The following is a 13,088-nucleotide window of genomic DNA, read 5'->3' on the forward strand; positions in this document are numbered from 1 at the left end:
GATGCTGGCATGTATTACTGTTTGGCTGTGCACAGCTCTGTCTCGTACTTTGGAAATGGATCCAAGGTATTTGTCACAGGTAAGAAGGCCTGCTGTGAATACAATATTAAAATAATAATTGTTATTCTAATTGTAATATATGTAATATAATATGGTAATATGATATAAAAGAGGATATTTAAGCAATAAAGCACGAATGAGAGTGGGGTTGGTGATGGATATCCCCACGAGTGTTGTTCGGCCGTAGCCACAAGGCTGGAGGCTTAACCATTTATATAATTTAAATAAGTCTGTTACATTAAATTATCGAATGTTTGTCTTGCTAGAGAGTTTTCACAGCTTACTGTAATCAGCAGTGCAATGTGCTAGCAACAGCAAGACATTGGTCTGATCACAGTGTAAACATGCTTAACGCAGTGTATCCATAGATAAATGAAAGCAAGTGTTAATGTACATTTAGATAATGTTAGACTAGAGCAAAACCTTTGGGGACAATTGCTCTGACAGAGCAATATGACAGAGCAATTGCCCCTTGGATTTTATGATGGTTTCTGTTGTAGGGACCGTCACCACCTCTCCAACGGTCAGAATCCTGTTACCGTCGGACGATGTTGACTCCAGCGGTGACCCCAGCGTCCCCCTGGTGTGTTTGGTGTCGGGGGCTGACCGACGCAGGGTCCGTGTGCACTGGGTGATCAACGGGGAATTATGGGATGGATGGACAAATTCTTTTTGGGTGTCGGAACACGGTTCTGTGACAGAGCTGACCCAGAACCATATCATGATTCCAGTTCCAAAGTGGAGAGGAGGAGTGAACTGCACCTGCGTACTGACATATGCAGGGAAATACACAGACCACAACACAGTGCTGAGAAATGGTGAACATATTTCATTCATGATTGTTTATTTTTCGATAAGACACTATGCCAGATTGATACGGTTAAGATACAATTTAGTATTTCTACCCATAAGAAAATATGATTTTGATTTAAGACACTACTGGGTGTCAGCTTTCTAAAGAGGTCAAGCATTTGATGATAGGCCAAAATAGGTGGGAAGAGTGCCCCCTGAAGAAGCCACAGTGTAATGGCGGGGGGAAAAGCCAATTGCATAGACCAGATGAAGTTAATTATGATGTGTCTTTCCTTCCCAGGTTTTTCTACACAGAGGATGTGTTATGCTACTCTATGGCTCTCAAGGCTTGTGGGAATAAGCTCAAGTCTCCTTATTCTGGTGACGTTGACTGTCTTGGCAACATGTGGTGGAAAATATTTTAAATCAGGTAGAATGAGTTTCTTAGATTGTTGTTCTGGTATTCTCCTTTAAAAATGTTTTGAGTGTTCAGGAAATTTCCGGTTGAGTGAGAAGATAGCTGTGAAAAGATTTATATTGTTTATAATGTTTGCACATGGTCAGTATACATGTTTTCCCACAGGTATTTCAAGACTACAAATATAGCTGAAAAACTCCCTGTGTTGATATGATTAGTCTGCAAGTCCTCATCTTCATCTGCAAGTGATTCATCTGCTGTCTTATGTTGATATACACATCAATATTGCTATTGTTTATATTTTTTGCATATCCTGATACATTATTTCTACTCTGAAGAAGACACAGTAGTGTAGAAACGTCAGTTTGTTTGTACCAATAAAAGACTGCACGTGAAATCAGTGTGCTCCAGTCTCCTTCCTACTTGATTCTCCTGAAAGTCCTACTGAGAAGCACCTGAAACAGCAGACGATTTTGGATTGATGCGACTTCTTCATCTTAACATTATTTCTATTATCTTTCAATTTGCAAAAATATTCATGATTTTCTCTATGTGGCATTTGTAGATGGAGTATTTTATCAAGTAAAAATTGTAGACTGATACTCTACAACATCCATGTATCTATTCATGAATTTAACATGGCTGGGGAGACAACTCATTAAATTAGAGAATTATGATATTTCTTTTTTTTTTTTTTAGTTTGTTTGAAATTATTTACCTACTGTACTGTAGACCTAGGTGAATGGCCTCAAGACACATGTACTGTATATAAAATATAGCGATTGTAATTTTCATAGGCTCAAACTGAATTGTGAATTCACCCCAATAAAGTATTGCTCTATAGTTGGCATCATTGGACGTTTCTGAAGTTTTTTCTTCTTCTGCAGTAAGTGAGTCCTTGTTGATGGTATCTGTCCATCAGTTGCATGTTACTGTGCTGGTGTGGTCTTGTGGGCTAGAAAGCTAGAACAGCAGACATGGCAGAGAAATAGGTCAGGTTATCATGTGGTATGTTTTTAAACACATAGTAAAGGTTAGCAATCGGGCCAGCCAGACCAGGGCTTTACAACACATTAGGAACATTTCAACAAAGGATGTCAAGCTGTTCTGAGAAAAATAGCCTTCATGTATCTCAAAAACTCCAGTTCAGAGCCACATGTCAACACTTCAACAGATACGAAACGCTGGCTGGGCTACAGTTTGACTCTGAAGAAGACGCAGTGCGTCGAAACGTCAGTCGTTTGTGCACCACAATAAAAAAAGTTATTTTTAATAACTTAATCCGAGTGCTCCAGTCATCTCTGGGTTAGTCTATTAGAAGTAGCCCAGCCAGCGTTTCTTATCCTGTGGTCCTGGACTGTGAGCACCGACGGGGCTTGAGCGCAAGTGACACCCCTTCTACAACTTCAACAGATACCTCACTTGTGTTCACATTAGATTTCCCCCATTGTCCAGCATAAGCACTGGAGGTATTGGAATCTCTGCCATAATACACACAGGAACGCCATTGACATCCTGTACTGAATCCATTGTATAAGTATCGATATGGAGTTCACACCCCCTTATCGGCTCTAACAGCGCTCTTTTGGGAAGGATCCCAATGGGACAATTGCTCTTTCGCTTCTTTGGGGTTTAACCTGGTTTTAAACTCCAACTCCAAACTAGTGACAGAGCAATAATTGACCCAATTTGTTTAGCCCGTTCATTCAGCAGTGTATTCGTGTGGTCCTGTTATTTGTGGGCCAGTCAAATTCCTCCACACTAATTTCACCCAATGGCATCTCTGGATCTTGCTTTGTACACTGGACACAGCAGTTACCTACAGTATATAGCCACCAGTCAAATGTGCTCCTAACTGTTTTTCTAATTAATTGCTTCTTCTGGCCAGTGTTTTCTAATTAATTGTTTTGGCCAATGTTGGCAGGAGACTATTAGTCCATAGGTCTTAATTCATAGTGCTCTATGCTGAAAACGGTTTACATTTGTATTCGTATTGATTTTTGTTGGGTTTTGAGTGCCTTTCATGGTGTTATATCACATAAATCTGTACTGTTGTTGTGTCTCACTCTGATTATCTGAGTACGATGTAATATGACTGAAAAATGATACCCCATAGTTCAGAGTTAAGGGCCTGTTCTTATTTACAGTATATGGTGAGTAGTATACACTATACCAGAGACGGTTTATAAAGTAACTAGACAATCTTTGACTATACTCTACACGATCAAGGTGATTCAACCTACCACAGAACAGCAGGGGGATGGGGCCATGTGGCCACAGTGTTGAGAGGCTACTTCTCAGGGGCAGTTCTCAGGGGTACTTCTCAGGGGCAAGTCACAGGGGCATATTCAGGATGCATCTTCGAGCGTCACTACTGTTGGCAATAGTGTCGTCTGTCACCAGAGGTAACTTGATAATGTACGAAACTTTGAAAGTTGAAGATAAAGTATGCAGCTGATGCTTTTTGTTTTGTCAAATGATCATATCATAACAACATGTATTGTAACAGTCACAGGTATTTACTTAACAGGCCACAATAAATAGCAAAGTATTAGCAAGTAGTTTGTTGATGATCGTTAAGAATTACCTATATTACTAAATTGTTTTGTCATCAAGTACAGTGCTTCACCTGTACTCCCTTAACTGCATTACAATAGCAATACTGTATGTACTAGGCTATACTATGTGCTGTAATGTACTATAAAAATCAAATATCTGTTGTGCTCTAATGTGAATCTTTTTGTTGTTTCGTTGTGAATCTTTGTTGAGCCCTTGCTATAAAGTTGCACCAGTTTTTTAACAATTCTTATATATGTACTGTACATATCATTAAGATGTTCGATAATGTTACTATGGATAATGGATTATATGCAAATACTTTTAATAAAGAGAAGACTATTTAGTAATACAAATAAGCTACATTAGTACTTACAAACTTTAAAGTTTTCCAACTTTGCTATTAATTGTGGCCTGTTATAATTATTGTCAGAAAAATATCTCTTTAAAGAATAGGTGGATAGATGGATAAATTATATAAAAGAGTTTAAGAGTTTTTACACAGTTAAACACACAGCAAAAATATAGTGCATTGTGTGCATGTACGTGACTTTATTTCTGTTTCCTCTTTTCCACAGTGATCTGTACGGCCAACCTAACCCTGTCTCCAAGCAGCGTGCAGGTCAGAAGTGGGGACTCCTTGACTCTAACTTGCAGCCTTCAGTTCGTTAAGACCTTTTGCTACACAATCACCTGGTTCAGAGTTCACCCAAGGACTGGAGAGATCGATACATCCACCAGCATCTTGGGGGGCAATGATGAAGACTATGCAAACCAGTGTAAAGGAACCATCATCAGCGCAACGCCAGGGGACTCTGGAATGTACTACTGTTCTCTTGTGCACAGTGCACTCTCGTTTTTCAGCGAGGGAACCACAGTTACTGTGATAGGTAAATGAATGCACATACTGTAGCTCAGCACAAGTTTGGTACTGATGTCTCAAATTACACTGACCTAATCCATGGTGCATTGGCTGGATATGATCAGCTTTGAATATTGTTTAGTGTTGTTTGGAATTGTACAAATTTCATTTATATGTATCTGTATTTATCTTAATGTTACTGCAATTGCATCATGTTTTATTACAATTATTTCATAGCATTGAGTCATGCAGAAATCATCTATATTATTTCTTTGTATCCTGTTACTCAACAACAACAACAACAACAACAACAACAACAACAATAAGAAAAACTACACAAAACTACACTACTGTCCCCTTTAAGAGTAACACAAGAAAACTGTTGTCTGCAGGTGCCATAGCTGTTCGCCCATCAGTGAAAATCTTCTCACCTCTGGACAGCAACGGCCACAACTCCGATGTCCAACTCCTGTGCTGGGTGACGCAGGTGGTCCCATCCCAGGTCCGCGTCAGCTGGACAATAGATGGACAGAGGGCAGACGGGCGGACGGGATCGGCCTGGACGAGCAGCGGCGAGTCGGTGGTGGAGTTCACCCGGAGCTGGGTCAGGGTGCGGGCGGAGCTGTGGGAGAGAGGCGCTGCGTGCGTGTGTGAGGTGGAGTACGCAGGGGAGATCATCAAGAGAGCCGCGCAGCACAGGGCCCAGCATGGTAAATATGAACTGAACTGGAGTCACTGGGAGTCACCCGTTTGTACTGGTCTGGGCCAGTTTATTAGATGCAACTTTGGTTTACATCAAAGTTATTCATGTTAACATGTGCATGTAAATATGTAAAAAATATATCATTTGTTTGTTTCAATATGTTTATATATACAGTATATATATATATATATATATACTGTATATATAATATATATATATTGCATATATACTGTATTGTAGATGGTGAAATGTGTAATTAAACATAGAGTTTACATCAAAGTTATTCATGTGCATGTAAATATGTAAAAAATAGTAAATATTACATTTTTGTTTCAATATGTGTATATATAGTTGTAAAAGTATACTGTAATTCAACTGTTCAACTGTTCATATCTGTTGTCATAGACACGTATAAATATGGTCCATCTTCTCTGCCTTGTGGGGAGTCCTCTGGTGTCCACTTACAGTGTCATTTTTGTCTCCACAGATCTGTCTGGTTCGTGCCACGCAGTGATGTGGATTTACAAGGGCCTAGGAATCACCTCGTCTGTGCTGTTTGTTTTGCTGATTGTTGCATTGACAGTTTATTGTGCAGCTAACATAAACTAGAGATGTATTTCCAAGGAATTACCAGTGCATGAAAATACAAAAATGTATAGATATATAATATAGATACTAAGGTGATGCTCGGGTAGACATGGTGATTGCATAATTAGTGAAAGTTGATAGTGTGAAGGTGTACAATTTGAATTCATTGTGCAGCTAACATAAATTAACTTGGGACTACGTTGTTGATGGGCCACCTATAGGTTCCTTGACTTTAAGTCAAGTTATGATGATGAAGGCATAGTATCCATCATTTGTACAAAAGGGCATATATGTTTTGATTTCACTCTTGGTCATGAGCCCCCATTAAAATGTGTACATACCATTTACTTATTGTTCATTTTTTTGTATTCACATTCGCATCAAAACATCAACAACTACTACAAAATGAATATTCAAATACGTCTAGAAGCCCAATGCCCTTTAGGTGGCGCTGTTGTAACACTGTAAAGAAGTCACTGCTTAAGGCCTATAGGCCTATAGGCCTACAGACTGGTTGAAGCCCTAAAGATAAACAAACTGTGAAAAACAAAAACTGTCCGTAAAAAAATGGGTACTTGACTAAAAAATGCTTATATCTTTATCATAAAAAGGTCTCATTTTCAATCCGAGGAAGTGAAATTTGAAGAGGTTAAAGAAATACAGTATAATGATTCGTTTTTCAGTTATTGAATTTATATGAATTTATAAATAATTCCAACATGTAATTATTATGTTATTGTTCATTAAATTTGTTAGCATGTTGTCTCCGATACAGAGTTGGGCATGATCCAGTCCTTGCTATCATTGTCAAAAACACGGCAGTAACTCAGGCAGAGAGGAGTGACAGGAAGGTGCTATTCAGTCATTCCGTCATAGGGAGACATGTCCATTAAGAAATGTTAAGAGGATTTTATTCACAGATTTAGGTGTAATGCATGCATCGGACACCATTGTCATGACTATACAATTAGTGGGTCAATGTTCCGGTTCCGGTGCCAATGTGAGTGGCAGCAATCCTGGTAGCTCTGTGTCTTTTTGTGTTTTTAAATGCTTTTTTGTTTACTTCTTTACTTTGGATTTTTTCTTGAATTTTCCACTAGGGATCAATAAGGTATCTATCTATCTATCTATGTATCTATCTTCTAATTTATGGGGTCTCTTATGCAAACCTTACACTGTAGTTCATACTAGTGTTAGGGAAGATTAAGAAGAAGGTGTATTTCAAGAGTGATCTTTCTTGCATATTTGTCATGTCGAGTTATGCTGCTTTGTCAAGAGCCTTTCAAGACAATTTTAAGCACATAAAAGGGTGTTCTCTGTCACGCCTGCGCTTCAGCCGTGTGCCAGATTCTCAGCAGTTACGTGTAGTTATGCTAAGCCTGTCAGCAGTCTCCACACCGCGGCGTGTGAAGACAGGAAGTGAGCGGCTGGGCAGGAAGTGAGCGACCAGGTAAGCAGTGAGCTCGGGGCGCCAGCTGGGCATTTCCCCACGCAGCGTATTTGCATGGCCAGATGACGGGCATCGCCTCATCTGTGGGCTGCTTTGGTCGCTTGTTTGTTGTTGTGTGAAGCACAGGTGGGCGCCTGTGAGACACACACACACACACACACACACACACACACACACACACACACACACACACACACACACACACACCCTACCACCCACTGAAACTTTATAGGGGCACAGTTTCCTGTCTGAATCAAGGAGCGATATGCAATCTGAAATTGTCTTTAGAAAACTGGGGCCTGGTAGTGTCTTCTTGACCTTTCAGCTACAGCATGTGAGAAAGTTTATCTTTAACTTCTCTGTGACAATTCAATGTTACCCCGTCTTTCAAGAAAACCATGAACATCTGTTTATAAGTCCTTCAACTGCAAATAAATGCACGTCATAATATCCATTCGTGTTGTGTGTTTCTTATTATTTTAAAGGCACCCGTAGCAGTTTTTTTACTCTCAACCCTTGATAACGTTTCCAAAATCACCTCCCACACATCCACACACACACACCCACACACCTACACACACACCGCAATATGTTTTTCTGTAGACTGCTGTCACTGCATTCCCTATATTGTATAGGACTTCTGTTCATGCTTTGTTGCAAAAGATGCATATTTAGTTTGTCATTGTGCTTCTCAACCAGAGGGGGACCCCAAGAACAAATCTTGTTACAGTAAGGGTGCCTTTAAATGTGAAAGTCAAGTATAATTGCTGGATACTGATGAAGCATTAAAAATAACACAACCCTGGAGCTTACATGCAACAACAATATTGTTTCCCATAGTACGGCTCAGCACATGAAGTAAGTCATCCAGAGGAAATGGATTCTCTGTAGTGTCGTGGTTGAGTGTGTAAGTGTGGGCTGATCGATGACATAACTGTGTGCTCTCAGGCCAAACTCAGTGAGTGAAAATGATGGCCTGTCGACTGCTGATGTTGATTTTCTCTCTGGTTCAAGGTACTGAACAGTGCATTTTTATTTAACCTTACTTAACTTTAAATGTATGTTTGTTGGGTTTTAAGCACCTCAATGAACGCAAAAATAGAGGCGATATATTCTGTAACATACTGCTGAACTAGTTCTAGTCCTAGTCATCCTAGTACGTTTAGTATGTTGTAACGGCTACAATGTTATGCTTTGAAAGACTTGACATGTCACCAAATAAATGTGCATACTGTATCTAGCAAGACCACATTGCAGACAGTCAGTAGGCCTTCCGTGTTCTACCCTGGCAGCGTCTTTGGGTACCCTGAAAAGTGCTATATAAAACCTATGTATTATTATTATTATTATTATTATACAATGGAATTTTCCCACCATTTAACAAAAAAAATGATTTATGGTTATACTTATGGAATTTAGCAGATGCTTTTGTCCAAAGTGAACAATGAACAGTTTAAAACAATAAAAAAAGTAGGTAAGACTACTACAAGGAAATAGCAATATATGCAATACTACAATTACTGTAATAAGAATTAATTAAGTGTAAGCTGAACAGACACTTTTCACAAAAAGTCAGGGATATTCGGCTTTCTGGTGAAATTTGCAGGGCTTTGTTTCAATTAATTGTTTGAGATAAGGAGATCACCGTTGAATGCTTCTACTTATATGCCCTGCTTTCATGATATACTGTAATACCACTGTAGCTCTTTAACTTTTTACATTTTCTGTAAATTTCACCCGAGAGCCAGATATCCCTTTACATTTTCCGTAAATTTCACCCGAAAGCCAGATATCCCTAACTTTTTTGTGCGTAGCATATGTCTTTAGATGTCTTTCTGTATTTCTGTGCCTGTTTGCAGTGGAGCCGTCGTTCATCGTGACCCAGTCTCCGGACGTGGCGGTGGTGGCCCCCGGAGGTTCGGCGACCCTGCAGTGCGACATAGCGGAACTCTACTCCTGGTGTTCGCACGTGGTGTGGTTGAAGCTGGACCGAAGGAGGCCCATGATGTTACAGGTGACCGACAGAGTCAAGATGGCCAACGCCAACGCCAGCACGGACAGATCGTGGGTCAACGTTTGCCTTGCGACCTTGTCAGAGGTCACAGTGGATGATGCGGGCATGTATTACTGCGTGTTGTCACAAGGTCGCTTCGCACACGTTGGCAATGGAACACGACTCACGGTAACAGGTGAGAAGTTTAAAAGTAATGCAAGGAATTCCTCTTGTTCATAGATTTTTTTTGCGGGAAATCAAATTCTTTTCATTTTTAAAAATGTTTTTTTTTTTTTTTTACATACTGGATATCTACTGTATTTAGCACTAAGGGGGGTACCCAATTAGTCTAAAACCGATAAAAAGGATCATGCTCCTACCTTTGACTACAGCTTCACATAGTGCAAAGCCCAGTGATCCGCAATCTGAGGGACTCTAACTGTAACAATAATGTCAATGCAATAATAGTTCATGAATAATAATGACAGTTTTATGAAGCCAAGTTCAACGTATGTGTTACCTAAATGGCTAGGAAGTCTTTTAGGAAGGGCTTCATACTCAATGTTGTGTGAACTGTACTGTAGTGTGATGCCTTATGAAGTAGTGAGGTGTTGTGTGAACTGTGGTGCCATGTGTTATGAAGTGGTGATGTTGTGTGCCATGTGTTATGAAGTGGTGATGTTGTGTGCCATGTGTTATGAAGTGGTGATGCTGTGTGCCATGTGTTATGAAGTGGTGATGCTGTGTGCCATGTGTTATGAAGTGGTGATGATGTGTGTCATGTGTTATGAAGTGGTGATGCTGTGTGGTGTGAACTATTGTGTGATGTGTTATGATGAATTAGTAATGAAGTGTGTTGTGTGGTGTGTAGACTCTAGTGTGGATATGTTATGAAGTGGTTTTGTTGTGTTGTGTTGTGTTGTGTTGTGTTGTGAGGTGTATTATGAAGTGGTGATGTTGTTTTGTGTGTGAACTCTTGTGTGATACGTTCTGAAGTGGTAACGTTGTGTGAACTGTATTGTGATGTGGTATTGTACTGTGTGGCTTGTCTGACTTGAACCCACAGACATACGTTATCACGCTATGCAGTATGCACTAGAATTTCCCCGCCATTTTACAGTAGAGCTGATGTATGGTTATGGTTATGGAATTTAGCAGAGACTTTTTGGCTTTTATTACGCTATGTCAGTAAAATTGGATTGAACTGAATTGCTTACAGAGTCAAGCAGTACCTTCAAACCACCTCCCTCCATTGAAATCGTCCCACCCACCGCCTACACCTCCACCGTGCCTCTTCTGTGCCTGGTGTCGGGGGTCAGCCCGTCCCAGGCCCGCGTCTTCTGGGTGATCAACGGACGCGTGGAGAGCGGGTGGACAGATTCTGACCTGGAGGATGCCGGTGCTGGTGCCGGTGCCGGTGACCCACTGAGAAGGCTCACCCGGAACCAGGTCCTGGTTCCAGTGGAGGAGTGGGAGAGGGGGATTCGGTGCGCCTGCGTGGTGGAGGTTGCAGGGCAGAGCTTCAACAACACGTGGACATGGATAAACCTGGCACCAGAAAGTACAAGAATTTCCCGCATATAAGCCGCATTGCGTATAAGCCGCATATAAGACAGTGTTTTACGCAAGTTAAAAGAAACACAAGACATATTAACACCATATTACTGTAACTTACTGTAGCTGAAGACATTTTGCTAAATCAATAAGCCGTGGCTAATAGTCTGGAAATTACGGTAAAGGCTTCATCGGCCTAACATTTTATTTTTATTTCATTTTTGCAGGCCATTGCTCTCCTGTCTATTACATTTACACAGTCGTCTGGGTAACCTCTAGTCTCATGCTTTTGCTTCTGGGTGGAACCACAGCAGTCTGCCTCTTCAAGAATGCAGCCCAAGGTACTTGTATGCAGAGTTGGGCAAGTTACTGAAAATTGGTAATCAGTTACAGTTACTAGTTACTTCTTTTAAAAGTAATTGAATTACTTGACCAGTTACTGTATATCAAAAGTAATTAGTTACTAGGGAAGGTAACTTTAAGTTACTTCCATGTCTGCTTTTTAAATGTGAATATGAACAGTACTGTCAACAGTCAATCAATTTATTCAACTCTTACTCCCAACACTGCTTGTATGTCATCCATTGTTTGTCCGAGGTATATTTTTCCATATTAACAATGCAGGTAAACTTATTGTACATGTCTGCCTTTTGTCTCATTTATACAATCTTGTTTTTTATTGTTCCTTTGTAGGCTTCCTTACACCACAGGAGTGAATATCCACCAGTCTTTCTGCACTTTTTCCACCAAGGACACAATCATATGGTTATTACAGGCTTTATTTGAAATATGTTCATGGCTCATGCAGTGTTGCAAGCAATGTGATCTCAGTCCTGTCGAAAAATCCCACTATTCAGTCTTAAAAATTGTTATGTGATGTGGGAAATTTCCAGTGATTATGCAACTTTAATTCAATTAAACTGTTAAATGTCTACCCAGGTTTTTGTTGTCCAACTGGCTACAATGGATGGTCATTACAAGCAGTTTCTATTAAACTTGAAAGGGCTCATGGGAGGATTGTGTTTATATCTTGTTTATTTATTGTTTATATTGTTATTATGTTTATGTTTATGCAGTTTAGCAGACACTTTTGTCCAGAGCGACTTATAAATATAAACAATAAATATAACAACACCATAGTTAAAATTAATGGTAAACAGCCTGCTACAGTGATAATAACAGTCGGTACAATATCAACAATTCATTATAAAAAATTAACCAAATCAAATACCATAAATATACCAACTATAAGTCATATCATGCTATGTAATGCCAGTTCATCAACTTGCTGTAGAAGCTCTGTATGTTGAAGAGTAAGATCACCCTCTTTCCCAACGCCTCCAGCCCCCCAACACTCACACTGTGCACTTATTCTCTCCTGATTCTAGATGGACTAGAATTAGTATCTTATACTCCTGTAACCTCTTCTGATGTGTCTGGAAAATTAATAAATGCACTGTAGTACAATTTTTAATTGTCGTGTTTTTTGATGTACTTTTTAAAATTATTGTACAACATACAGTAGGTGTAGGGAGTGTGGTGATAAAACATGATCATTGGCACACATTGACTATCTAGTAACATGAAGACGCAATGAACAGAATTACAGCGCCCTCCACAATTATTGGCACCCCTGGTTAAGATGTGTTCTTTAGCTTCTAATAAATTCATTTTTTTCCAAATAATATAGGACCACAATGGAAAAAAAAGCGTAAAATCCAACCTTTAATACAAGTGCATTTATTTAGAAGGAAAAAAATCCCACATTAAGAAATAATTATTCTTCATAAAATCCCCTGTTCCACAATTATTGGCACCCCTAACAATTCCTAGGAAATAAATGTAATTAAAGTATTTCTGTCATTTCTGTAATTTCTACAGTAGTTTACAAAGTCAATCAGAGTATGTAGGAACATTTAATTAGTAATTCTTAACATCCTGTTTCCCTGGGCTATCAATATGACGTGACACAGAGGCCATTTCTCTTCAACATGGGAAAGACAAAGGTACACACTGTTCAAGTAAGGCAGATGTGTGTCGACCTTCACAAGTAAGGCAATGGCTATAAGAAAATAGCCACTCGCACACCTGCCCATATCTATGGTCAGAGGA

The 13,088-nt window shown here is 39.7% G+C and overlaps 1 protein-coding gene across 1 annotated transcript; it reads left to right on the top strand.

Annotated features, from left to right (window-relative positions):
• Nucleotides 1–9: 9 nt before the first annotated feature.
• On the top strand, nucleotides 10–12,156 carry LOC134073120 (immunoglobulin gamma-1 heavy chain). The gene is made up of 11 exons (XM_062530102.1): nucleotides 10–79; nucleotides 561–798; nucleotides 1,154–1,233; nucleotides 4,405–4,716; nucleotides 5,081–5,398; nucleotides 5,879–5,940; nucleotides 8,378–8,387; nucleotides 9,289–9,618; nucleotides 10,642–10,983; nucleotides 11,204–11,317; nucleotides 11,670–12,156. Exons 1-11 carry the CDS (start codon nucleotides 10–12, stop codon nucleotides 11,690–11,692), a joined length of 1,899 nt encoding a protein of 632 aa, XP_062386086.1. The 3' UTR covers nucleotides 11,693–12,156.
• Nucleotides 12,157–13,088: the final 932 nt, after the last annotated feature.

This window comes from Sardina pilchardus, chromosome 24 (assembly GCF_963854185.1).
Source record: "Sardina pilchardus chromosome 24, fSarPil1.1, whole genome shotgun sequence".
NCBI classification, from domain to species: Eukaryota; Metazoa; Chordata; class Actinopteri; order Clupeiformes; family Clupeidae; genus Sardina; species Sardina pilchardus.

Coding starts and splice junctions, on each gene's coding strand:
- LOC134073120 (XM_062530102.1), top strand. CDS start 10: ATGTATTACTGTTTGGCTGTGCACAGCTCTGTCTCGTACTTTGGAAAT. Junction 80..560: donor ATCCAAGGTATTTGTCACAG/GTAAGAAGGCCT, acceptor TTTCTGTTGTAG/GGACCGTCACCACCTCTCCA. Junction 1,234..4,404: donor GCTCAAGTCTCCTTATTCTG/GTGACGTTGACT, acceptor TCTTTTCCACAG/TGATCTGTACGGCCAACCTA.